Here is a 27,896-nt window from a genome sequence, read left to right on the forward strand (position 1 = left end):
TTTCCACTTACCGTATAAGCCGACCCCCTTAATTGTGCAACAAAAAACTGGGAAAACTTATTGACTTAAGTATAAGCCTAGGGTGGTAAATGCAGCAGCTACCGGTAAATGCCAAAAATAAAAATGGATACCAATAAGAGTAAAATTAAGACATCAGTAGGTCAGGTGTTTTTGAATATCCATATTGAATCAGGAGCCCCATATAATGCTCCATACAGTTCATTATGGCCCCATAAGATGCGCCATATTAAAATATGCCCCATATAATGCTCTATGCAGTTCTTTATGACCCTATATAATGCTCCATGCAGTTCGTTATGGCCCCATAAGATGCTCCATATTAAAATATGCCCCATATAATGCTCCGTACAGTTCTTTATGGCCCCATAAGATGCCCCATATAATGCTCCATGCAGTTCTTTATGGCCCCGTATAATGCTCCATACAGTTCATTATTGCCCCATAGATGCTCCATATAAAGCTGTGCCACATATAATGCTGCTGCTGCAATAAAAAAAAAATGACATACTCACCTCTCATCCCTGCTCCTCAGCGCCCCGTCTCTCCGCACTGACTGCTCAGGCAGAGGGCGGCGCACACACTAATACATCATCACGCCCTCTGACCTGAACAGTCACAGCAAGAGGACGGGAAGACGGAGCGGCTCCCGGCGGGTGGAACGTGGACTGGTAAATATGAAATACTCGCCTGCTCCCGGTGCGGTCCCTGGCTCCTTCTCCCAGACAGATGTCTCGGGGCACTGCAGCTTCTTCCTCTGTCAGCGGTCACTGGTACCGCTCATTACAGGAATGAATATGTGGCTCCACCCCTATGGGAGAGGAGTCCATAGTCATTACTTTAATGAGTGGTACCACGTGACCGCTGAACAGAGGAAGAGTTGCGGCGCCCGAAGACCATGGGACAGGCAGGGACAGCGGCAGGAGCAGGTGAGTATGCGATAGTCCTCTCTCCCCCTCACCCACCGACGACCATGACTCGAGTATAAGCCGAGAGGGGCACTTTCAGCCCAAAAATTTGGGCTGAAAATCTTGGCTTATACTCGAGTATATACGGTAAGTTGGACCAGCCTGTAATTTGATTTTACACTTTGATTTTGAGTATCATTTCAAATCCAGATCTCCATGGGATATTAATTTTGATTTACATTGATCATTTTTGTTTTGTTGTTCTCAATGCATTCCACTATGTAAGAAATAAAGATTTGCAACCGGAATATTTAATTCAGTGATCACTAGGATGTTGTATTTTAGTGTTATATATCATACATATTTTTTTTCTTTTTTTTCTTTTCTCTTTTTTTGGTTGTAAGAGCCGTATATATCTGAGCTCCAGATGGGGAAAGGGGTGTTTATCACCAACATAACTACATTGCTTTTTAGGATTGGAGATTGGACAAAGTAATTATCTTAACAAATGTAATCAGGAACCTTTCATGTTCTAGTGTATGTGAATTACTATAGCACATAACTAGTGGAACATTTAAATCCAATACAGTCTCCCATTTAACACACCCATGGAAAATTCTTGTGGCAGGCATACTGTATGACTGTAATATCAAAGGGAATTTGCACACTGGCTTTTATGGGAAACTTTCTTTAATGTGGTGATTTCCTGTAAAATGCTATCTTCCATGCATCAAATTTTGTTTTGATGTCACAGTATATAGAGTTGAGAGAGCACTCCTTATTTATCTGCAGAGGTGGTCAGAATCAACATTTCTAAACTTCATTCTGCAAGTTTCCTTCTTCAGTTCTCATCCATCTGTAACTAATAGCATTTTGATACAGAACAGTAGTCAAATAAATTCCTTAACTTCAGTAGATCATTCAGTGTTCTTATTTTTGCATCTTGCATAGCTTTTTAGGAACACTCACATTCATTTCTACAGCTGGTGCATCATGCTACATTATGTAATTGTTCACTATAAAAATGATCCTGTGTGTTACAAAGGGCATGTGGCTAAAGCAAGAAGTACCAGCTTATACTAGATATTTGAAGATCCTAAGCAATATATAGTCCCCCACAGTCCTTTTGATAGTGATGGTTGCAACAAAACATTGTCTTGTTGTCACTGCTTGGCAGTAGAACAAGGGTTTTTTTTTTTTTTTTTTTTTTTTTTTTTTTCATGTGAAGATTGAATATTGAGATCCAGAGGCGTAGATAACTGTTTGTTTCAGGGGAGGGAAACCTCTGAGTGGGCCCTTAACCATTTAACTCTGATTGCAAATCGTGTGGTGCACCCCAATAGTAGATGTAGGAGAACCTCAGCAGATGACAGAGCTGTTAATACAAATAAATCCCTATACAAAGATCGACACTCAGATTACTGCCGTATGGTGACCATATAGTGGTAAATACCAGTCCTGCAGAACATATAAATGATTACGGTACAATTTATTGATGGTGACGTTCTTTCTGTTGGAGTCATTCACTTTTTTTCCTCTAGCCCAGACTGAAATGGCAACTTCTTCCAGCAAGTGTTCTGCTGCGGAGATTACAACAAAGACACACATGACTTCTCACATTTGAGGCACAGTCTCCAGCCATCCCCAACCTGCACAACCTTCCCATCCTACTGATACCAAAATACTGAGCCGCTACTGCAATATGTGTCCCTATTGCTGCATCTGTGGGCCCTCTAATTTTTCTACTGCTAGAGTCCTAGATTCCCTTTCCATTTTACTTGTAAAATATGATGTCAATAGAAGTGCTCCACAAACACAAATCAACCGCTACAGTGAATTCCTCCACACTCACCACATGATGACCCTACTGTACCTTACCCTTCAACTGCTTGGGAAAGTGTGGTGATCCCAACACAGTATGATCCCCACACAAACCTTCACACTATATAGAATTGCTTGCATACAGTTTAAAGACTTCCACATGAGGCCGGCGTCACACACAGCGTATGCAAATACGGTCCGTATATTACGGCCATAATACGCTGAAAAGTCCCGAAAATAGTGGTCCGTAGCTCCTCCGTAGGCAGGGTGTGTCACCGTTTTTTGCGCATGGCATCCTCCGTATGTAATCCGTATGGCAGCCGTACTGCGTGTTTTTATCGCGGGCTTGCCAAACCGACATGCGCCTATACAAGGGATCCATGTGTTTAAAAAAAAAAATAAAAACACATATATATATATATATATTATTACTTCATACAGCCGCGATATAGCAAAAAGCCGGTAATTCAATTACCGGCTTTTGCTTTCTCCTTCCTAAAACCCGACATGATTTGAGACCTGGTTTACATACAGTAAACCATGTCTTCTCTCCATTTTTTTTGCAGATTCCACACTACTAATGTCAGTAGTGTGTTTCTGCAAAATTTGGCCGTTCTAGCTCTTAAAATAAAGGGTTAAATGGCGGAAAAAATTGGCGTGGGCTCCCGCGCAATTTTCTCCGCCAGAGTAGTAAAGCCAGTGACTGAGGGCAGATACTAATAGCCTGGAGAGGGTCCGTGGTTATTGGCCCCCCCCCTGGCTAAAAACATCTGCCCCCAGCCACCCCAGAAAAGGCACATCTGGAAGATGCGCCTATTCTGACACTTGGCCACTCTCTTCCCATTCCCGTGTAGCGGTGGGATATGGGGTAATGAAGGGTTAATGCTACCTTGCTATTGTAAGGTGACATTAAGCCTAATTAATAATGGAGAGGCGTCAATTATGACACCTATCCATTATTAATCCAAATGAATGAAATGGTTAAAAAAAAACACACACATAATTTTTAATAATTTTAATGAAATAAAACCAAAGGTTGTTGTAATATTTTATTTAACGCCCAATCCAATCACTGAAGACCCTCGTTCTGTGAAGCCTGGGAGCTTTCTAGGTAAGTTCCCACGATCTATGAACAGCCAGCAGAGGGCGCCTCACCGCAAATGAAGCTAAATATAGATCAGTGACCTATTTTTAGCTTCATTCCCCGGGGTTTTGCAGCAAGGAGCAGCCTGCATTAGCAGAACTCCTTGCTGCAAAATGTTTTAACCCCTTCAGAAGGATTTACATCGTTGGACTTTACAGATCTGCGGAAGGTAAGTATATTGTTGGTTTATTATGTTTTTTCTTTCACAGAACGAGGGTCTTCAGTGATTGGATTGGGCGTTAAATAAAATATTACAACAACCTTTGGTCTTATTTCATTAAAATAATTTTTAATAATATGTGTGTGTGTGTGTGTGTTTTTTTTTTTTTTTTTTTAACCATTTCATTCATTTGGATTAATAATGGATAGGTGTCATAATTGACGCCTCTCCATTATTAATTAGGCTTAATGTCACCTTACAATAGCAAGGTGGCATTAACCCTTCATTACCCCATATCCCACCGCTACACGGGAATGGGAAGAGAGTGGCCAAGTGCCAGAATAGGCGCATCTTCCAGATGTGCCTTTTCTGGGGTGGCTGGGGGCAGATGTTTTTAGCCAGGGGGGGGCCAATAACCATGGACCCTCTCCATGCTATTAATATCTGCCCTCAGTCACTGGCTTTACTACTCTGGCAGAGAAAATTGTGCGGGAGCCCACGCCAATTTTTTCCGCCATTTAACCCTTTAATTTAGCAGATAGAATTTTGCAGAAACACACTACTGACATTAGTAGTGTGGAATCTGCAAAAAAAATGGAGAGAAGACATGGTTTACTGTATGTAAACCATGTCTCAAATCATGTCGGGTTTAGGAAGGAGAAAGAAAAAGCCGGTAATTGAATTACCGGCTTTCAAGCTGTCTAGCGCTGGAATAAATATTAATATATATACATATGTGTCTCACTGATATATATATATATATATATATATATATATATATATATACATACACCTATTCTATGTGTACACATTTATTCTACCTATTGGACTGTAAGCTGTCAGTGTGATTTTACTGTACACCGCACTGAATTGCCGGCTTTTCTCTCTAACAGCGCTGCGTATTTCTCGCAAGTCACACTGCTTGTCCGTGTGTAATCCGTATTTTTCACGCTTCCATAGACTTTCATTGGCGTATTTCTTGCGCAGTACGGTGACAAACGCAGCATGCTGCGATTTTGTACGGCCGTAGAAAGCCATATAATACTGATCAGTAAAATACGGCAGATAGGAGCAGGGGCATAGAGAATAATTGTGCCGTATTTTTGGCGGGTTTTACGGACGTAGTTTCTGCGCTCTTACGTCCGTAAAACTCGCAAGTGTGACGCCGGCCTAAGCCTTCAAATATAACAGCCCCCACTTAGTCCTCCATGCAGCTTAATGCACCCCATTGCTAATCTACTATATAATTGTCTAAGGGTCACTTCCGTCTGTCATTCTTTCTGTTGTGGATATTCATGGGTCGCAGCCTCTGTCATGGAAATCCAAGTCGCTGATTGGTCGTGGCAAAACGCCCACGACTATTGCCACGACCAATCAGCGACGGGCGCAGTCTGCCGGCAAAATGGCCGCTCCTTACTCCCCTCCAGTCAGCCCTCATACAGCTGTAACGCACTCCATTAACGCAGCTATTAACCCTGTGTGACCAACTTTTTACTATTGATGCTGCGCACGCAGCATCAATAGTAAAAAGATCCAATGTTACAAATAATAATAATAATTAAAAAAACCTTATTCTCACCCTCCGACGTGGCGCTGTCCTCGGCAGTGCAAGCAACAGGTTCTGGTGCTAAGGATGCTATGCGAGAAGGACCTGCCATGATGTCATGGTCATGTGACCGCGACATCATCACAGGTCCTGCGTTCATACCAACCCTGGGACCGGAAGCTGCCGCGTGCACCGCACAAAAGCGCCAGGACTACAAGAGGCCTTTAGAAGGTGAGTATATGTTTATTTCTTATTTTAAGTCTTTTTTAACCTGTTACATACGTGGCTGGGCAATATACTACGTGACTGGGCAGTATACTACGCGGCTGTGCAGTACACTACATGACTGGGCAATATACTACATGGCTGGGCAATATACTACGTGACAGGGCAATATACTACGTGGGCTGTGCAATATACTACGTGGATATGCATATTCTAGAATACCCGATGCGTTAGAATCGGGCAACTATCTAGTGTATGTATATGTATGTATATACACACGTCTAAGGGGCACTTCCGTCTGTCTGTCACGGAAATCCCAAGTTGCCTCCGAGTCAGCGCCCGCCGCCCACATAGCGTTTAGCAGTCCGTTAAACCGACTGCATTACACTGCAGCATAACGCGGTGTAACGCAGTCTGTTAATGCTGCTACTAACACTGTGTGATGAACTTTTTACTATTGATGTTGCCTATGTAGCATCAATAGTAAAAAGATATAATGTTAAAAATAATAATAAAAAAAATTAAAAATGGTGCTATTCTCACCCTCCGCCGTCCACAGATGCGAGGGTGCCGCCAGCTTCCGTTCCCAGAGATGCATTGCGAAATTACCCAGATGACTTCGTCAGGGGACGAAGGAGCTGTGCGTCTGAAACACGCGTCGGGGTGCCCCATACACTATTTGGCAATCTGTCTACTTATTCCATATACCCTAAAGTAAGTGACCTTATACAGTGCCTACAAGTAGTATTCAACCCCCTGCAGATTTAGCAGGTTTACACATTTGGAATTAACTTGGCATTGTGACCTTTGGACTGTAGATCAGCCTGGAAGTGTGAAATGCACTGCAGCTAAAAAGAATGTTGTTTCATTTTTTTTTTTTTTTTTTTTTAATTGTGAAGTCTTTTCAGAGGGTCATTTATTATTCAACCCCTCAACCCACCAGAATTCTGTTTGGTTCCCTGTTGTGAATTCTGTTATTGAACTCCCTCCTGTGGTCATGAATGGTACTTCGGCGAGTTCTGTCCATGGACTCCTTCTGGTGGCTGTGAGTGGAGCTGCTGCTTCTGAGGTTCCTTCCACAGGTGACGTAGTTTATTCTTTGGCTGGCTGTTCTATTTAACTCCACTCAGATCGTTACTCCATGCCAGCTGTCAATGTTCTTGTACTGGTTCAGTTCGCTCTTGGATCTTTCTGGTGACCTGTCTACTCCAGCAGAAGCTAAGTCCCTGCTAGTTATTTATTTGTTCATTGTTTCCTTGTCCAGCTGGCTATCATGATCTTGCCCTGCTAGCTGGAAGCTCTGGGATGCAGAGTGGCACCTCCGCACCGTGAGTCGGTGCGGAGGTCTTTTTGCACACTCTGCGTGGTCTTTTTGTAGGGTTTTGTGCTGACCGCAAAGATACCTTTCCTATCCTCAGTCTGTTTAGTAAGTCTGGCCTCCCTTTGCTAAAACCTGTTTCATTTCTGTGTTTGTGACTTTCATCTTATCTCACAGTCAATATATGTGGGGGGCTGCCTTTTCCTTTGGGGAATTTCTCTGAGGCAAGGTAGGCTTTATTTTCTATCTTTAGGGCTAGTTAGCTCTTAGGCTGTGAAGAGGCGTCTAGGTCGTGTTAGGTACGCTCCACGGCTATTTCTAGTTGTGTGATAGGATTAGGTGTTGCGGTCAGCAGAGCTCCCACCTCCCAGAGCTTGTCCTGTGTGAGTTTAACCATCAGGTCGTTCCGGGTGCTCCTAACCACCAGGTCCATAACGGTTCCCCTAAAGTATTAAGATGTAGTTCAGGCACAAAGAACAATGAGCTTCACATGTTTGGATTAATTATCTCTTTTTCCAGCCTTTTCTGACTATTTAAGACCCTCCCCAAACTTGTGAACACCACTCATACATGGTCAACATGGGAAAGACAAAGGAGCATTCCAAGGCCATCAGAGACCAGATCGTGGAGGGTCACAAGGCTGGCAAGGGGTACAAAACCCTTTCCAATGAGTTGGGCCTACCTGTCTCCACTGTTGGGAGCATCATCCGGAAGTGGAAGGCTTATAGAACTACTGTTGGCCTTCCACGGCCTGGACAGCCTTTGAAAGTTTCCTTCCATGCCGAGGCCAGGCTTGTCCGAAGAGTCAAGGCTAACCCAAGGACAACAAGGAAGGAGCTCCGGGAAGATCTCATGGCAGTGGGGACATTGGTTTCAGTCAATACCATAAGCAACGTACTCCACCGCAATGGTCTCCGTTCCAGATGAGCCCGTAAGGTACCTTTACTTTCAAAGCGTCATGTCAAGGCTCGTCTACAGTTTGCTCATGATCACTTGGAGGAATCTGAGACTGACTGGTTCAAGGTTCTCTGGTCTGATGAGACCAAGATCGAGATCTTTGGTGCTAACCACACACGTGACGTTTGGAGACTGGATGGCACTGCATACGACCCCAAGAATACCATCCCTACAGTCAAGCATGGTGGTGGCAGCATCATGCTGTGGGGCTGTTTCTCAGCCAAGGGGCCTGGCCATCTGGTCCGCATCCATGGGAAGATGGATAGCACGGCCTACCTGGAGATTTTGGCCAAGAACCTCCGCTCCTCCATCAAGGATCTTCCTGGCCATCTGGTCCGCATCCATGGGAAGATGGATAGCACGGCCTACCTGGAGATTTTGGCCAAGAACCTCCGCTCCTCCATCAAGGATCTTAAGATGGGTCGTCATTTCATCTTCCAACAAGACAACGACCCAAAGCACACAGCCAAGAAAATCAAGGCCTGGTTCAAGAGGCAAAAAATCAAGGTGTTGCAGTGGTCTAGTCCGTCTCCTGACCTTAACCCAATTGAAAACTTGTGGAAGGAGCTCAAGATTAAAGTCCACGTGAGACCCCCAAAGAACCTAGATAACTTGGAGAAGATCTGCATGGAGGAGTGGGCCAAGATAACTCCAGAGACCTGTGCTGGCCTGATCAGGTCTTATAAAAGACGATTATTAGCTGTAATTGCAAACAAAGGTTATTCCACAAAATATTAAACCTAGGGGTTGAATAATAATTGACCCACACTTTTATGTTTAAAATTTATAAAAATTTAACTGAGCAACAAAACTTTTTGGTTTGTAAGATTTATGCATCTGATAATAAATCCTTCTCTTGTTTGAAGTTTGAAGGCTCTAACTTATTTGCATCTTATTAAACCTGCTAAATCTGCAGGGGGTTGAATACTACTTGTAGGCACTGTATGCTAATCTAACCTATAGCACTTTACCCATATAGTGTTTTGCACCTTATGCAGTTGCACTTTCTTCACTGATTGCACCTTAATTTACTCTTTTCTTGGCATGCACATTGTTGCACTTTATTATAAAAAGAGGTTCTATATACACTATTGCAAAATTCTCTTGTTTTTTACACTATTATTTTTTACCATAGTAAGTCCTTACGGGCATGAACATACATATATAATATATACTATGGCAGCCAAATAGGTATGGGCACTAATATGATTGTTACATACATGTATATAAAATTATATTTTTTGTGGTTTTTAATATTAATTTTTTTTTTATAAATTGATGTATACCATGCAATAAATAAATCTTTATTTACATTCTCTGCTGTGAATGGTTTCTTGGCCTTACCATGCTTTAAGCACGACCTCTTTCAGTTTTTAAAAATGTAAATACACTGTAATTTTACACAAAGTATTAAACTGTATGGTTGACTTATTGAATCCAGAACAAATTTTATAAAAAAATATTTTGAAAGTGTACTTCATGTACTCCTACACTGCTAAACGCATTGCAGATAGTGTAAAGAAATTATAACAAGGGTAATACAGTATTCCACTTCAGTTGCCCGCTTCTTCTCCTTTCTTGGGAGGCTGGGGGGGGGGGGGGAAGGCTGCCTCCTACTGCTTTCTGGAGCTCAATTCCCAGGTGCCTAGGCTGTAAATAACCCGGCTCTGGTAGTTCCTGGAGCCCCTGACATATAGAAATCGGCAACAGCCCCCTGTGTCACCTGCACCAACGCCTGCTCCTGCATAGGAGGTGGGGAACCCTAAGGGCAGTACGATCTCTTTGGGCTGGTAGTAGCCCCATCTCTCAAGGAGCCTCTCCTAGGCCTATTCATTCCTCCAAAAAGGGTTCATCCTGCTCTCTTCCTTCTGGAAACAAATCCACCGCATATCAGTGATGTTGATCCTCCATTTTCAGAAACATGACCCTGGTTCCAGCAGACAGCTCTTGCAGCCATCAAGGCAAGTGTTGCCTTTCTACTACCCACTAGTTGAATGAAATGTGATGACTGGTCCCAAACTCCTTTAATGGACCCCCTAGCCCGCTGCCGGTTGTAAATAACGACCAACCCCTCACGCACCCCCAGGATGCCAACTGCTGATACCTTGCAGCTACTGGGCCCAATAGCACTTCTCCAGCCCTGGTCCTGGCTCATCTCTGTGTCTCTTCTGACCAGCCTGGGCTCCAAAGTCTGCTCACCAGTTCCTGTATCCTGGCTCCCCCATCAGCATTCTGCAAGAACCCTAGCGGTGAAGGCTGCAGCCTGAGTTTGGGACTTGGTAGTTCTGGGAAAGATTCAGACCACAGGCTCCTGCCACCTCTGCTGTCGTGCCAGCTTTCTCTGGTTCCAATATTCCTCTTATATTCTTAGAGGGGAAAATTGGGTTTTTTGAGTGTAATTTTGTGTGGTAAAAATTACCTAGTGCATGATGATTCTTCTCAACAGTATATAAATTTAGATATCCCTGTAATCATACTGTTGAGGAGCATCATTTTTTATTTTTTTTCCCCCACATTTTCCAGTGCATTGTGATTTTTAAATGAATGGGGTCTATCAGAAATACAACTTGCTCCGCAAAAAAATAAGCTTTTAAATAGCTTTTATGGCTCTTGGAAGAAGGGGGGAGTTAGAGCAGGAAAGCTAAAATGGAAATTTGTTATGTTGGGAAGAGGTTAAAGAATGTGGAAAATTTAAATCGGAAGTGTTTGACAAAGTTCTCGGTCTGTACCTAATGTTTCATTTATTTATTTATTGGCACTCATCAGCCCTTTACCAGAAAATATGGGCAACATCCAATTTAAATATTATTTTTTTTTGTATTGTTTTTAATATCTTTATGAACAATGAGAAACTTAAAGTGGTGAAAAGTTGGCATTTTTCTTTTTTTTTTTTTTTTTTAGGACAAGCATTTAGCAGCGCATTAATTTTAAATATTTAGCCTATCTATGCATTTAGGCAATTTTGGTGTCCGGTTCAAGTAATTAAACATTTTTAAAAGCTTTCCACAAGATTGAATTTGGCTCTGTTTTTACATTTTAATGTGAGCAACAAGGAAATATAGCAGAAGTAGATAAGTAGTTTTAATATGTGAATATAGTATTTGATTGATGAATTTACCCACAAACGCTCATTTTTGCCACCTGTTGTCTTCTGCAGTGGAACTTTCCTCTTTTGATGTTTGCATGGAAGGTTGCACCAGCTCTGTGCTGCGGGAACACGGTGGTAATTAAACCTGCAGAACAGACGCCGCTCACTGCACTCTACATGGGAGCCCTCATCAAGGAGGTAAAATAAGGCACTAGTAACATTACGCTTTTTGCAGATACTTAAATTTAACAACTTAAAATTAACTTTATGCAGACAATCTTCACACACCATTTTTTTTCCCCTTCACATTTATTTTATTAGGCTGGGTTTCCACCAGGAGTTGTTAATATTTTGCCAGGATATGGTCCAACTGCAGGCGCAGCAATAACTTCTCACCCTGGCATAGATAAAGTTGCATTCACTGGCTCTACAGAGGTATGTATGTTTTCTCTTAATTGAGGATCGTTTTCCTGAATAGACTGCGCATAAATTACAAGCCAATGCACAGTCTCTGCATCCGAGAAAAAACAAAACTACTTTCAGATGATCCTGTATAAAAGTTGTATATTGTCTATATAGAATCATTAAAGGAATGCGTCATTACTTATTGTTTAGATATTGGCTTTTTTTAAAAAAAAATAGTTATGAAAATTAAGGCTCCTTCCTGTTAAGGTACGGGTTACCCTATTGCCCATTTTGGCATAAGTAAAGTGAATCAATGCAAGAGAGCTGTGACCACAACTTACAGTGGATCCTGTGTATTGTATACTCTGCTATGGTCATTGGAATTCTGCCTCTGATGACAAGATTGCTATAAAGTCTTCTGTACAGAGCAGCGAGTCCAACATATGGCTTACAGGCCAATGCAACGATTGGAAGACTTTTGTTTTTTTGACATTTATTTATTTTTTTATTTTTAGATTTTTTTTTTTTTTTTTTTTTTTTTAAATGTTGATTTTTGAATATTGAGGAGGAGAAAAATTAAGACATTTTTGTTTTAATATACATTTAAAATAAAGACCTTATTGTATAGAATAGGTTAGTTTTTGATGGTGCATTCCTATTAATGTATCATGTCTGTGATGTTTTCCAGAAGTCCGGTAATTTGGCCTCCAAGCTCACATTTTATTTTGAAAATTGTCTGTCTACTAGTGAGGCTCCAGGGTTTGTGTACAACAGAAATTCAAGGGTCGAACTTATTACTCCTTTTTGTTACTAATTTTATTACATTTCTGAAAGATCTTAATAATGACATCTCTGGTTTGATTTAGGATTAGAGATGAGTGAATTTGATCGGAAAATGATCGCCATTACTGAGGTTCTCATACAAAGTCGGCAGGGCACATGTCCTACAATTGTGTTGTGCACTGCTTCTATAGTGCTCCATGCACGAGTATAGCATTGTAAATATTATTATTTCAGTAGGTAAATGTGAAAAAGCCTGCCGGATCTCACATTTTAGCTAGTTAGATAGGTGGTTGTATATCAGTCAGATACTGTAGGTAGCTAGTGTCCAGTGTGGCTGTTAAACTTGCCTTCCAGCACTTTTCTTTTTTTTTTTTTTTTTGCCATACTGAGGTTCACAAACAAATCCAGCAGGGTACATGTTGTGCACTGCTTCTATTGTGACCCATGCATGAGTATAGCATTCTAACTTTAAAAAAATTTCTTTGACTAACACGATACAGCACACCCATATTTCAACTTTGAATTTACTGTCGCTGAAATAAAGCTGTTTGCAGAAGTAGTGCAGAGTTAGTTTAAAATCAAATTTTTGGTTGCTAATACTGTGCTTCTACCGCACTGAGCAACATGACTGGGAAAAAGCGAGGCTGTAGTTGAAAGGGAATTATTCTTGGTGTTCAATGTATCAGTGGGGTAGGTGGTAATGTTTGTGAAAGTACTAGTGAACCAACACCACGTCCTATGCAAAGACAACTGACAACTTATGTTACTGGACAGGCTGCAATACTACCTTTTTTTTTTTGGCAGATGCACAGCAGTGCGCCTTATCGATGATGCTCAGAGAGCATGTAATCAAGTGGATGGCAAGTGCAGCTTTAAGTGGCCTCTCTTCCTCTTCCTCCACCTCAACATCACACCCAGTACAGTCCACAGATGTGCACCCAAATTCCCCTTGCTTCCCCCATGTCCCAACTATCCAAACGTTCAACTGACTGTACAGAACCACAGAAGGGTGAGCCTGAAGAGATTTTCACACATTCTCTGCCATGTTCATCAGAAGTGTACTCAAAAGCTTCCCGGAGTCAAGAGGAGGAAATGTGCACTGATGCTCCAAATATTTTTAAGCTTGTATCTGAGGCAGGAAGAAGTACGGTCCGAACAGCAACCTGACACTTGTCATCAGACGTTAACCCCTGGGGGGAGGTGATCCTGATGTGACTCGGATATCTGAGGCTCACGTGGACTGTACTGTGCTGTCAAGGAAAATAAGAGGAAGAGGTTAACTCCATTGGCGAGGAATGTGATAACACAGAGGATGATGATGTGTTAGATCCCAGTTGGTGTGAACATAGAGGCACACAGCTATGTAGGTCATCTGAGAAGGAAGGCGAGGAGATTACGTTGCACCGTCTGTCACAGACATGTAGTGATGCAGCCACAACTGTGCCTCTGACCAGCAGCGTCTGCCAGTCTGCAGTTCGCAATGGTGGCAAGGGTTGCCTAGCCTGGACCTTTTTTGACATGGCAAAAGATGAGCCAACTCACGTAATCTGCCATCTTTGCAAAATAAACTGAGTCGAAGTAAAAACTGCAATAATTTGATTACTACATGTATGAACCTTCACGTGCGCAATCAACATGCTTTAGTATGGGAATCCTACTGCACAAAAATGCAGACCACCGGACAACAACCACCATCATTTGCCCCATCAATCATTTCTGCTGCTTCGTCCTCCTCCTCTGTTACCATTCCAACTATTGAGATGCAGGTCTTTGACTGCAGAGCCTCGGGTTCTTTACCCGATTGAGTCACTCTGAGGCCACCTTCAGCTTTAATGGAAGTGGAAATGTCTGCTGTTTTTGACCGACATTAGAGAGCGATCACACCACAAGTTTTTCAATCCACAGTAGCATCTCCGCCTGCACCTCTCACGATTCAACAGTTTCTCTGGTTCACGTACTCAGCCCTCTCACAGCACTGTAGCCAGCCCACAGCTTCAGTTGTGGTCACTGAAAAGATTTTCCTCCTACGCATGACAAATCGAAGAGGTTGAACTCTTCCATCTGTAATTTGTTGGCAATGGAAAGGCTGCCTTTCCACCTGGTGGATACCGACAATTTCCGAAAGTTGATGGCTGTTGCAGTCCCCCAGTACCAATTACCCAGTCGCCATTACTTTTCTAAGAAAACTGAGCCTGCGCTACACCAGCATGTAGCAGACATCACCCGTTCCTTGACAAAATCTCTGTTTGCCAGGGTGCATTTCACCACAGACACTTGGATGAGTAAGCATGGCCAAGGGCATTACATCTCACTGACTGGGCACTGGGTGTCTCTGGTGGCTGTGTGGAATCTCCAAGACTTGCAGGCTAAACCTCTACATTTAACACTTCTCCACTGCTTCTGCCTCCACTGTCCCCTCTAGTGCCTCCACCTGCACCCACAAGTTACAACTAGGGTTGAGCGACCTTTACTTTTATAGGATCGGGTCGGGTTTCACAAAACCCGACTTTCTCAAGTCAGGTCGAGTGAAATGGCCGATCCTATAAAAAAGTCGGGGTCGGCCGAAACCCAAAACCCAATGCATTGCAATGGGTTACTATGATTCCCAGGGTCTGAAGGAGAGGAAACTCTCCTTCAGGCCCTGGGATCCATATTTAAGTGTAAAAAGAATTAAAATAAAAAATATTGCTATACTCACCCTCTGACGCGCCCTGGTACTAACCGGCAGTCTTCCTTCCTTAGAATCAGCGCTTGAAGGACCTTATTAGGTATATACTCACCCTCGGACGCGCCCTGCTTCTTTCCGGCAGCCTTCCTTCCGAAGAATCAGCGCTTGAAGGACCTTTGGTGACGTCGTGGCTTGTGATTGGTCGCGTGAGCGGTCACATGGGCCGTCGCGCGACCAATCACAAGCCGCGACGTCACCAAAGGTCTTTCAAGCGCTGATTTTAAGGAAGGAAGACTGCCGGTTAGTACCAGGGCGCGTCAGAGGGTGAGTATAGCAATATTTTTTATTTTAATTCTTTCTTTTACACTTAAATATGGATTCCGATACCGATTTCCAATATTGCAAACATATCAGAACTCGGTATCGGAATTCCGATACCAGATTCAGAAGATCGCCGACCTCATGGCCGACCCCACACAGGGTCGGGTCGGGTTTCATGAAACCCGACCTTGCCAAAAGTCGGCGACTTCTGAAAATGGCCGACCCGTTTCGCTCAACCCTAGTTACAACCTCAGCCTTCACGAGACACGCGTTCCAACAGTGCATAGCGAACCACCACCACCTCTGTACTGCGCAGCCAGGGCTCACCTGTCGCTTCTGTGGCTGCTGCTGCTACCACAAATTTGTTGGTCCCAATTATTATACTATTTCTATTCTCATGACCGTTATTACACTTCTGTGTTGTCAGGCGCTCATTTTTTTTTTTTTTAAATGTTAGCACTCCAAGTTGGGTGTCTATCTGCTGGATTGGGTGAATTGAAAGACGTGTCGGTCCCTATTCTACTATTTCTACTGTGGTGAAATTGATGCCACTTTGTTGGTGTCTGTCAATAATTTTGGGAAATGCGAACACTCCTGGTTAGGTCTCCTTCATGCGTGTTGCATGTAGCAGTAGGCCTCCAAGACCATCAGGCCTCCACTTCCTTGTACTCAACTGCCCGTGTACTATCCGTAAATTTTTCAGACAATGGTAGTCTAGAAAACTGATATTTGTGCCACCTGAGTGTGGTTCCGCATGAAAACAGGTAGAGGTGTTGTATGCGGTGTCAGAGCTCCCAACAAAAAGGGGTCCTACACTGATCCCTCACCCACCTCGTCTTACTGTGACGTTCATTGGAAAGCTTTAAATGCTGTCCCAGACCCCAATACCTCATGCCTGGCTGATTGCTGCAGTGCCATGCTACAATTATTACTGTGGGTGAATTGAGACCACTTTCCTGGTTTCTGCCCCTTATTTGATGTGTTTTGGCAGCATTTGGGGCTGTTCTAAGGTGTTGTGCTTGCGTTTGTTTTTGCCTCCCATTGACGTGAATGGTGTTCGGTATATTAGATGAATTAATCTGCGAATATTGCAAATTTGGCAAACTTAATCCGAATTGAACATTGAAATATTCACTCATCTCTAGTTATGACATTGAAATATTTGCTCTTCTCTAGTTATAACAGTGCAGTGAAACCTATGATACTGTGGTTGATTTGTGACTGACTGACGTTCATTTCTTAAAGTAATGATGGCCACTCGTTTTTCTTTACTTGGCTGCTTTTTTCTTGCCATAATACAAATTCTAACAGTCTATTCAGTAGGACTATCAGCTGTGTATCCACCAGACTTCTGCACAACACAACTGATGGTCCCAACCCCATTTATAAGGCAAGAAATCCCACTTATTAAACCTGACAGGGCACACCTGTGAAATGAGAACCATTCCCGATGACTACCTCTTGAAGCTCATCAAGAGAATGCCAAGAGTGTGTAAAGCGGTCATCAAAGCAAAAGGTGGCTACTTTGAAGAACCTAGAATATAAGACATCATTTCAGTTGTTTCACACTTTTTTGTTAAGTATATAATTCCACATATGTTAATTCATAGTTTTGATGCCTTCAGTGTGAATGTACAATTTTCATAGTCATGAAAATACAAAAAATCTTTAGATGAGGTGTGTCCAAACTTTTGGTCTGTGTCGCGCTCTCCTATCCATCACTGCCAGATCCCCCAATAACACCAGAACAGTATGCTGCCACCAGTTCCTCGTTTGATATAAGCCCGATCTGTTAACAAGCTTATATCATGTCAGAAATCAACCCCAGGTAGCGTATAAGTACTAGCTGAACTGACGGACATGTGAAATCGGGTTTTGAGATTAAAGAGCAGCCCAAAATTAATTGATATTTTAATTGCCGAAAGGTGCACTAGATACTACAAATATATACAGAGTAATATACAAAAAGAAAAAAGTGAAAAAGCAGAACAGAAAACAAACATAGGGTGCATCTTCCCAGGTACGTACTAATCCTAGTAAATATATCGACAAAAGTGGAAACAGCACACCACTTTAGAATCAATTCACGTGGAGTTTAACAGCCCATCTGGCGATGTTTCTGTCCAAAAAAGTGGACCTTTTTCAAGTGTAATATACAGAGATTACAGATAAAAATAGGGTACAGTTTGGGGGTAGCAGTAAGCTGTATGGGTCACTTAAGCATTTCTTATCGTGTGGATGGAGAGAAGCTCTCGTATCCACAGGCACCTTCTTAGTTTCTGATCTATCTCCACACACGATGTGACGTGGCTTTCATGGCAGGACAATGCCAAAGGCTGAAGGTGTGTAGCTAGCTTTTAACCCCTAGGTCACCACCCCTCCCATATTTGCTACAGCCCCACTGGGTTGGACTGAATTCTCCTCCCTTGACCTCCTAGCTGATTTAATTCCCAATATCTAGGATTGGTCATAACTTCCTAATGGGGGTACAAACGGGACGACTGACGTCTCAACGGGTTCGTTGGGGTTAGACCGATACGGAGAGACCAAACTTAGGTTGGCTAAGTGGTTCTGAGAGCCAGTGTCGATAGCTCGATTTCTGAGACAGCTAGAGAAATATGAAACACAGGGATGTGAATGGAGGGCTCACAGGGTTCTGGGGGTATATTGGACTTAACCCTGAGATGCATGGTACTCTCATAATTCATCTCTAGGTGTTGGTGCCTAAGCTTCTACACTTTCCCTTTGATGTGGGCTGCCTTACACAAAAGACAGCAGGGGGTCCCAGCGCTGCTCCTCCTTGCTTTCATTAACATGTGACCTCGATAATTCTCTGTCCAAATGGCAGCAGTTCAGTTGTTTTGGGCATTTGTGTACTTCTCCCAAGGGTGGGGGCCACTTCAGGACTGGAGGAAGATCTCTGGACAATATATTGGGCCTGAATTAATATATCCACAATGGAGTCTCCCTTGTCTCTCACATGGGGTATCGGCATACTCAGGAGAAATTGCCCAACAAATTTTGCGGACTATTTTCTCCTGATACCGTTGTGAGCATAAAAAAAAAATGGTTCCAAAGTAAAATTTTTTTGTGGGGAAAAAAAAAGTAAAATTCATTTTTTCCTTCCACAGCACCTGAAGGGTTAATAAACCTCTTGAATGTGGTTTTCCGCACCTTGAGGGGTGCAGTTTTAAGAATGGTGTCACTTTGAGGTATGTTCTGTTATGTTGAGCCCCCAAACTCGCTTCAAATGTGAGGTGGTCCCTAATAAAAATAGTTCTGTATATTTTGCTGGAAAAATGAAATTGCTGGTCAACTTTTAACCCTTATAACATCCTAACAAAAAATTGTTTCCAAAATTGTGCTGATGTAAAGTTGGCATGTGGGAAATGTTATTTATTAACTATTTTGTGTGACACCACACTCTGATTTTAGGGTACAAAAATTAAGTTTCAAAATTTTTGCCAAATTTCCATTTTTTTCATGAATAAACGCAAGTTTATATCGAAGAAACTTTACCACTAACATGAAGTACAATATGTCACGAAAAAACAATCTCAGAATCAGTGGGATAAGTTGAAGCGTTCCAGAGCTATAACCTCATAAACTGACTGGTCAAAATTGTAAAAATTGGCTTGGTCATTAAGTATCAAATTAGCTTTGTATCTAAGGGGTTAAACCCTTCACACCTGGTCCATTTTTGTGTTTTTATTTTTTGATCTTCTTTCCAGAACCATCTTTTTTTTTTTTTTTTTTTTTTTTCTGTCAATATGGCCGTGTGAGGGCTTGCTTTTTGCAGTACGAGTTGTACTTTTGAGGGAAAAAAAGAAAAAAAAAATTCCAAGTATTTTGAAATTGCAAAAAATAGCATTTCCACAACTTTTTAAAATCTTGTCCACTAAATAGTAAAACTGACTTGCTGATATTATCCTGGTCATAACAAGTCTGCGGATACCAAACATGTATAGGTTTTTTTATTTAAGTGGTAAAGAAAAAATGGCACCAATTTCAGAGACCAATGATCTCACTTTTTCTGGGGTTGGTGAGGGCTTATTATTTGTGCGTTGAGCTGACATTATCAATACAATTTTGGGGTGGATGCAATCTTTATTGCCTTTTATTGCAATGTTGAGAAAAAAAATTCAGAATTATGTAACACATTACACAGTTTACTGATTTGTATTAATTCTTCCTATATTTTGATTAAATCGGGGGTTTCAAAACTCGGCAATACCAAATATGTGTGTATTTCATAAATGTATATATGTATGTGTGTGTATATATATATATATATATATATATATATATATATATATATATATATATATATATATACTTTTTTTTTTTTTTTTTTTTTTTAAGCTTGGGGCAAAAGGCGGTGATTTGAAATATATATATTTCAAATCACCTTCTTTTGCCCCAAGCTTAAAAAAAAAATTGGAAAAAAATATTTTGAGGACATCCACTACATCTCTTCAAAGTGGTATTAAAGAGTCTCCTTCTTCTAAGAGACCCACTCCTTAGTAATGGAGAAAAATGCTTTTCTGATGCTCCACCATCTAGTTAAGGCATCATTTTTTTTTTTTTTGAAAACCAAAAAAGCCGGTGGGTTCTATTAGTATATGATCCAGTGTCTTGTTGTGAACTGTCAGGTGGTCATATAGGGAGTTCTCACACTGCATACAAGATTTGTTAGCCGGGATAAGAGAATTTGTATAGTAAGTACAGAAGACCCTGGTCTCCACCACATGAAGCTGAGTACATGCAAAACACTCCACTATATTCCCCAGCAGGGTTGATTGAAGTAATATTCATTGACGCTGCTACGTTAAACTAAGTTTTTTTTTTTTCAGTGATAGTTCAAATAGATTCTATTCTCTAATAATACCGCTTTTATCTGCAATTCGTGTAGGGCGAGCTGTTGCAATAGGGATAGCTACTACTGGTAAGGAGAAAAAAAAATAGTGCAAAATAGGGTCTTATCAGATAGTACTTACGGTACTAAAAATGGTATCAATAGATGCTGACCATATCCCAGGTTGTATGGATGCTGCAGATCCATGGGTGATTTCACCAGAGAAATATGTAACAAATGGAAAGTTTGTGGTCTGTATAGTCACTGCCAGGTGATGAAGAAACATCAAATGCCGGAGATAATATAAAAAAAGTGTTTGTGTTTTTTTTTTTTTGTTTTTTTTTCCCTACGTGTTTCAAAGTGTAACCCACTTCTTCAGGAAGATTTTTTTTATATATTATCTCCAGCATTTGATGTTTCTTCATTATCTGGCTACATGGATACGGTCCTCAAACTTTCCATTTGTTTCAGTAGGGATAGCGTATTACAGACATCTAGTCATGAATTATTGCCCAATAAACTATAATCCTTGCTGCTGCAACCTTGAAAAAAAAATCTAGGTAATATCTATTTTATTCCTTATGAATTCCCTTGTTGGCTGCATTTGGTATAGGTGTTGGGTATCATCTGCTGGAAATGAGTGTTTTACTCTGGTCAAATAAATCTTATGCAGTCCATAACTTGATTGCTACTTTCCATACTCATTGAGAGATTTGTGTTTCTACGGTGATCTGTACTCATAAATTTACCAAAGCAGGCACAAATGGTTGATTTGATGTGTCCATTCACAGTTTCTCTGAAGTATCTGTATGTAAGAGGTAGTGGCAGGAGACTTTGCGCTACTGGAGCTAAAATGACCACTTCTGAACTCTCCAGTGCTTTGTTTCCATTTATTTCTGTGTGCTTTTTGAAGTTTGTTTGGGGTCATTGTCCTGCTGGATGACCCATGACCTAGGATGCAAACCCAGCTTTCTGATAGTGGGCACTACATTGCAACCCAAAATCCTTTGGGAATCTTCACATTTCAACATGCCTTGCACACAGTCAAGGCACCCAGTGCCAGAGGTAGCTAAACCACCCCAAAATATATTTGAACCTCCAAAATATTTGACTAACTACTGTTCTTTTATTTGTATGCCTCATTCTCATCTGTTCACAAGACACCTGCTGGCCCTCTAATAATAGTGAGTGCCCCCTGCTGTCAATCAAAGTTTCAAACTTCACCGTATTAATACGAAAAAGAAAATTTTCCCATCTGATGGATAAATTTATATTGCAGTAGTAATATACCACTATACAAAGCATAGCCGGCTACTGGCCCTCCAAAAAATGCTTAGTGAGGACTGGCTGCTGGCCTTCTAAAATTAGTGAGTGCCACCTGATGGCCCTGGAAAAAAAAAGTTTGTAACTTTCAGAGTCCCTCCTTCATAAATTTAAACCGAATGTGTCTGATCATGTCTCACACACCACATGGCCAGATAAGGTAGTAACATGTTAAAATTACATTTCCTGGTGAATATTTATTTTTTGTCACCATTCAAAGCAATGCAAATATGCGAAAACTCTGAACATAGCCCAAGGTGTGGAGGAGCATTTTATTTTATTTTTATTTTGCTTTTATATAGTATATAATATTATATAAGTCCTTATCGTGGAAATAATCTTTCTTAATATTTCTTCCAGTAAATTCCATTTTATCTTCGGTATTGTATATTCTTGTCAGTCCCTAAAAGTGGCATAATACTTTGATAGCATTGTTCCCAGCAGCGACCTGGGTTTTAGAGATGTTTCCAGTGGTCTTAACCATTCCGTTTCCATGCCATTTCAGTGCAGTTTCCATCAATTTAAGCAATTTTTACACTCCTACAGACCTCTGGGGCAGGACTACTGGAAAAATGCTCGAGTTTCCCACTAATTTCCATTATACTCGATGGGAGCACTCGAGCATTACGATTTGCTCGACTCGCGTAAAGAGCAAATGAGCATTTTAGTGCTTGCTCACCACTATCAAAGATTTGACTATGATCTCCAACTGTATTTTCTATTGTAAACAATGGAGCTTTTCAGAGAATGCATGCCGGCTTGCATTTGTGCAGTCAGATTGTGATTCCAGGCACATCTCTCAATTCCTCCGGTAATGGTAGACGTATTTAAAATGGAAGATGATGACCTAATTCTTCCATTTTTTAAAACCCCCATAAAACCAATGTAACTTGAAGCTCATGGGCACACAGGCTTAATCTGAAACGGGGCCCCCAGCTATCACGCATCTCTAATAGGACTGATTTTTCTAATATGGGTTAGAGGAACCTTTCAGCTCCCAGTAGGCTTCAAGCCCAAATTTGGTCTGCAATCCCTATAACACCCTAGATAGATTCAAGGAAGGTTACATAAGCCAGCACAGTGACCTCAATTATTTGTCGCTTTATCGTTTTCTATGAATAATAACTAGGGATGAGCGAATAGCTTCTGATAATTCATTTTCCGAATAGCTATAGCATTTACCGAATAGTTGCATCGGATACCTAGGGTGCTCCCGATAATCAGCTGTTCGACGCCGTCGTGGCTGTATGACAGTCACAACACATGCATGGAGACACTGCTTGTTGGGCTCTCCATGCATGTGTTGTGCCTGTCACACAGCCTCGACACATGCAGGTGCGGTGCCGAACAGCAGAGCGCTCCAGGTATCCGGGTTCCACATGCAGCTATTCGGTAAGCGCTATAGCTATTCGGATAAGGAGTTATCCGAAGCTATCCCTATTGATAACGTGCAATGGCATTAAGGTAATTACTTTAGCGATCCAATGTATTATGTATGTATGTATACCAAACGATGCATATCGGGAGTCAATTAAAATGGATTCCAAGAGGAGACCTGTTCTTTGTTTGTGGCTTTTTTTTGTGTGGGGGGGGAATTGCAGATTATTCATGAAACATATTTAGATTTTTATATTATTTTTGGACACTATTAAACCAACTTTTATGTTCTGTTATGCTTGGCAATACATTTTCTTTATACAAACTATGATCTCATCTTTGCTCAAAAGATACAAGTGAAGCCATCAAAGCGCACTACAGGAGTATTACAAGTGCTTAATGCCAAACAAATGTTTGGTAATACAGCTGTTTGCTACACTGATTCTAATTTACTCAGCAGGATTCTCTTTTCATTTCTTAAGTGAGATTAATGTCATGTACTGTATGGTATACACAGAGTATCCAACCTCCGCTTAATTAATGAGTTAACTTGATTGTGCAATGTTTTCTAATAACAAATGAGCCAAAAGTAGAGAATGGTTTTTGGGGGGCTAGGACATTAGCTGCAGCTTTCAGTCTAAACATTTTTGCTACTTCAATGTATTTACTGTTGCAAATTGTAATCTTTCTTGCTTTTATAAAACTCATGCAGCAGAAAAGCCATTAAATCAGGCCTGACTTGTATTTCTTAAGCCAGACATAAACAAGGTTTGTCCATCCGTTTTTGTGGGATCAGAAATTGAAGAGCTGCAGATTGCCTAAGCTTAACTTTACGCTTCATAAAGCTTTCTTTTTTTATTTTGTTTTTATATTGATCTGATTTACCATCCAAACTTCATTATATACTAATATACTTCTGTAGTATACCTTGGCTTATATTGTTTGGTAATAACTTGCAATAATGCAATAAAGTTTCTGGGGTTGCAATAAATCTAATCTTTTTCTTAAGATAGGTAAAAGGAAAGATGAAAATAAAATCTAGGATACCCTAGAATTTCTTAATTTGTCTTATTATTAAGCTTGGAACCCAGACTTCAATGCAGTTCTTTGTACAATTACACATTAATCTTAGCATGGGGTGGAAGTAAAGCTTTCTATGTTCGATGAAAATTCATATACTGCTCATTCACTTCTGTAGTTTGATGTAAAACAGAAAAACTCAGTGGGGAAAAATGGCTTCCAATGATATATGCTGTGGATTAAAATGTATATATCAATAGACTAGGTCTAACTCTACAAGTTTAAACTACTTGACTTAAAGTATCCGGAACAGTTTAAATGGCTGATACCGCATAATATTGCAATTCATAGTTCATTTCCTCTGTAGCCTTTTCCTCTTGCCTTTTTTTAAATGCATACCTTCTAAGCGACAGATTAAAATGGAGGTTAGGAGCACATAGTTAATAATATACATTTTATTTCTGATAAAGTTGCATAGAAAAGCATGTACTGGGCATTTTTACTATAGATTTAGATTGATCCTGCTTTAATATACCTCTCTGGGTTTGGAGGGGAAAGTTAGAAAGAAAAGACGTGAAGCGTGTATATATTTTATGTAATGGCTCTACATTTGATAGCTTTCCCATGTTTGATAATACAATTTTATTTATATATATATATATTTTTTTAAGGTTGGAAAGTTAATTCAAGAAGGTGCCGGGAAAAGCAACCTTAAAAGAGTCACTCTTGAATTGGGCGGGAAAAGTCCCAACATTATATTTGCAGATGCTGATTGTAAGTGTGTTCTAAACCAATACTTTCATATTTATATGGTCAATTACGTCTTAATCAACTTTATTATCTTTTCTAGTGGATTATGCAGTGGAGCAGGCACACCAAGGTGTCTTTTTCAACCAAGGACAGTGCTGCACGGCAGGCTCACGAACATTTGTCGAAGACTCCATTTATGATGAATTTGTTCAGAGAAGTGTTGAACGGGCAAAGAGAAGAATAGTTGGAAGTCCCTTTGATCCAACTACAGAACAAGGTCCACAGGTATTAGAAGTTCGACACATTGGATAACCTTAAAATAATTTAAAGGGGGTTTCCAAGGTCCTCACAATAATTATAAGGATCTGACACCCACCACACCCAAAATCAGCTGTTTTTTCAGCTACAATAGCTGTTAGATGTGAATCAAGCCAAACAGCACAGCTCCATTAAGTGTCCACTCTATCTAGTGAGTAGAAACCACTGACAGAAATTTCTGGTGGCTCATGTCCCCTGCAAACAGTTTAAATTTCAACTGCCCAATATTTGTTTTCCCCAATAGATAGTGAGGGAATGATCATTAATCTATTTAGAGAATCAGATGGCTCCCTTTGTAGATCATAATTGACCAGTCCTAAAGAAAATTGTTTGATCTGGTGACCTTAATCGAACATGAATGGGAGCCTTACACTTAGTCTGAGGACTTGCTCACAATGTCCAAATACACGTTGGTTTCGCTTGATTCTGTTTCTCTTGTTTTTTCTAGACAGACAAGAGGCAATATAATAAAATTTTGGATATGATTCAGAGTGGTGTTGCTGAAGGTGCTAAACTGGAATGTGGAGGCAAACCTCTAGGACGGAAAGGATTCTTCATAGAACCAACGGTTTTTTCAAATGTATCGGATGACATGAGGATTGCAAAAGAGGAGGTAAGATCGCTTCATTTTTTTTTCTTTACTCTGACACAAAACTATTCTGTATCTACTACTAGAATTAGAAATTAGTAATTCTCAAGTTTCTGACGTACAAATGTCTACACACGGCAGCATTTGGCATCATTGCACTTGATATTGTAAACTGAAAATTAATCATGACCTTGCCCACTTGATATGTAATGTTAAATCTAGCCATGCTACTCTGTAAGTCTAAGTCCAAGTAATATACTTTATGGGCCCTAGGCTGGAAAAGTAAATATTCCCTTTCAATAAATTATGCAGATTATTATGAAGAAACAAACTGAGTTGTACTTGTCTTATTTGTGCCTACTGAAAAGTCTCCACCGATACTCAGTCTGTCATTGGCTTGTGGGTCTGACATCCTGTCAACAGCACGGCATCCTATTTGTGCCTATTGTCCCTTTCAGAGCTGCTGAGTGCACTGATTGACTGGTAAAGTGATGCCACTGCCAATGCCAGACACCGGGAACATCAGCTGAGACTGGTTGGTGGAACCGGGGAAAGAGTATACTGCTGTTTCTTTTGATGATAACCTGCAGCTGAAAACGTTGATTTACTGAAGGGCAACAACCCATTTTTAAATGTTGTGGTTTTTTTTAAAGTTATATTGACTCAGTTTAGAATGCAATTTCCATATAACAAAGTATTTGTGATATTTACATATAACACAAATCCTAATGATGATATCTCAAACCTATCTGATTTTCGTAGCTCGGCACATTCCAAATATATAAAGAAAATGGAGACATTAACAGTTATGTATAGTGGGTGTCTCTTATATTTAGTATCAACTGGGCAGAGAAATCAAGGACAGAAAAAGCACCACAAAACCGACCAGAAGTCCAATCTAATATAATTTTATTAATATAAATTTCTGATTAAAAAAAGAGTACAAAAGAAGGGAAAACTAATACAGATATAAATTATGGGCCACAGTGTCTCAATCTAACTAGTATAGGAAAATTGTATAAAAAGAACAAGGAAGCATACCCAGGAGAAAATATGCTGTAAATGTAGCTGGGTGAAACACAGAAGTGTGTGGAAGGACAAAAGGGGGTCACAGATCCATGATTATCAAATCATGTGGACAAAGAAATCTAAGTGAGTATAACAGTTGTTGCCTTGGTGCCCTGGTGTAACCAGTAAATATAAAACATAAGAAAATGATAACAAAGCTATCAGCAAAGATATATAGTGTGTAAAACAAGCATAGTGCCAAAGAAAAAATGGGGCACTGGGGAGGACGCCATCCAGGAGCCAGGGATCTACATACTTACTGTGAGTGATTATCTATACTGCCATCAAACCCTGCCTATTCCACTGTGATCAATTGCACTATAACGCCTATTATTTGATGTTACCCTGTGATTGTGTATTTCACTTGTTATTTCTAAAAGGATAATGGTTGCCTTTTCTTTTTTTCTTTGGTGCTATGCTTGTTTTACACTCTATATATATATCTTTGCTGATGGCTTTATCATTTTGTTGATGTTTTATATTCACTGGTCACACCAGGGCACCAAGGCAACAACTGTTATACTCACTTAGATTTCTTTGTCCACATGATTTGATAATCATGGATCAGAACTTTATATTAATACAATTATTTTGGATTGGACTTGTGTTCGGTTTTGTGGTGCTTTTTTCAGTCCTTGGTTGGTAATTCTCCGACTGTCCATTTTTCTTTACACTGGTCCGGCTTATTCGTAGTAGATAATATATAGTAATTAACTTCAGATTTATTTATTTATTTCACGACTATCTCTCTACTACCACTGTGAGCACTCCTTTGTTGTTATTATTGGGCAGAGAAATGCATAATATTGTACAAACTGCTTGTAGACAATGATAAGTTGTTGCTTGGCTTGTGTTTTAAATTCTGACGTGTTGCACAAATCATTTGCAGATATTTGGACCGGTACAACAAATACTAAGGTTTAAAACCATGGAAGAAGTTATAGAGCGAGCCAACAATTCTGACTATGGGCTAGTTGCAGCTGTATTTACAAATGATATCAACAAGGCCCTTACGGTGTCATCAGCGATGCAAGCTGGAACTGTATGGTAATAACATACCTGAAAACTTTCTAAACTCCCCAGCAACCAACAATGCATGCCAAATGTATGACATCTGTGTGCATGTACTTCAGAATTTTACCGTTGCACCCCTGTAGAATAGTGTACAGTCTATTGACCCCACTTAACCCAGTAACCCTTTGCTGAATTCAAGAACCCCTTTTTTTATAAGGGG

General features: G+C 40.6%; 1 protein-coding gene across 1 annotated transcript in view; it reads left to right on the forward strand.

The window, feature by feature from the left end:
• Positions 1-27,896, forward strand: part of ALDH1A2 (aldehyde dehydrogenase 1 family member A2) — a 74,374-nt gene that overhangs the window by 35,773 nt on the left and 10,705 nt on the right. The window contains exons 6-11 of the mRNA XM_069765918.1: positions 11,255-11,383; positions 11,507-11,620; positions 24,609-24,711; positions 24,788-24,972; positions 25,454-25,618; positions 27,552-27,709. Coding sequence (XP_069622019.1) covers positions 11,255-11,383; positions 11,507-11,620; positions 24,609-24,711; positions 24,788-24,972; positions 25,454-25,618; positions 27,552-27,709 — 854 coding nt within the window. The remainder of the gene's footprint in view (positions 1-11,254; positions 11,384-11,506; positions 11,621-24,608; positions 24,712-24,787; positions 24,973-25,453; positions 25,619-27,551; positions 27,710-27,896) is intronic.

The sequence above is a fragment of the Ranitomeya imitator genome, chromosome 4, assembly GCF_032444005.1.
Source record: "Ranitomeya imitator isolate aRanImi1 chromosome 4, aRanImi1.pri, whole genome shotgun sequence".
Lineage (NCBI taxonomy): Eukaryota > Metazoa > Chordata > Amphibia > Anura > Dendrobatidae > Ranitomeya > Ranitomeya imitator.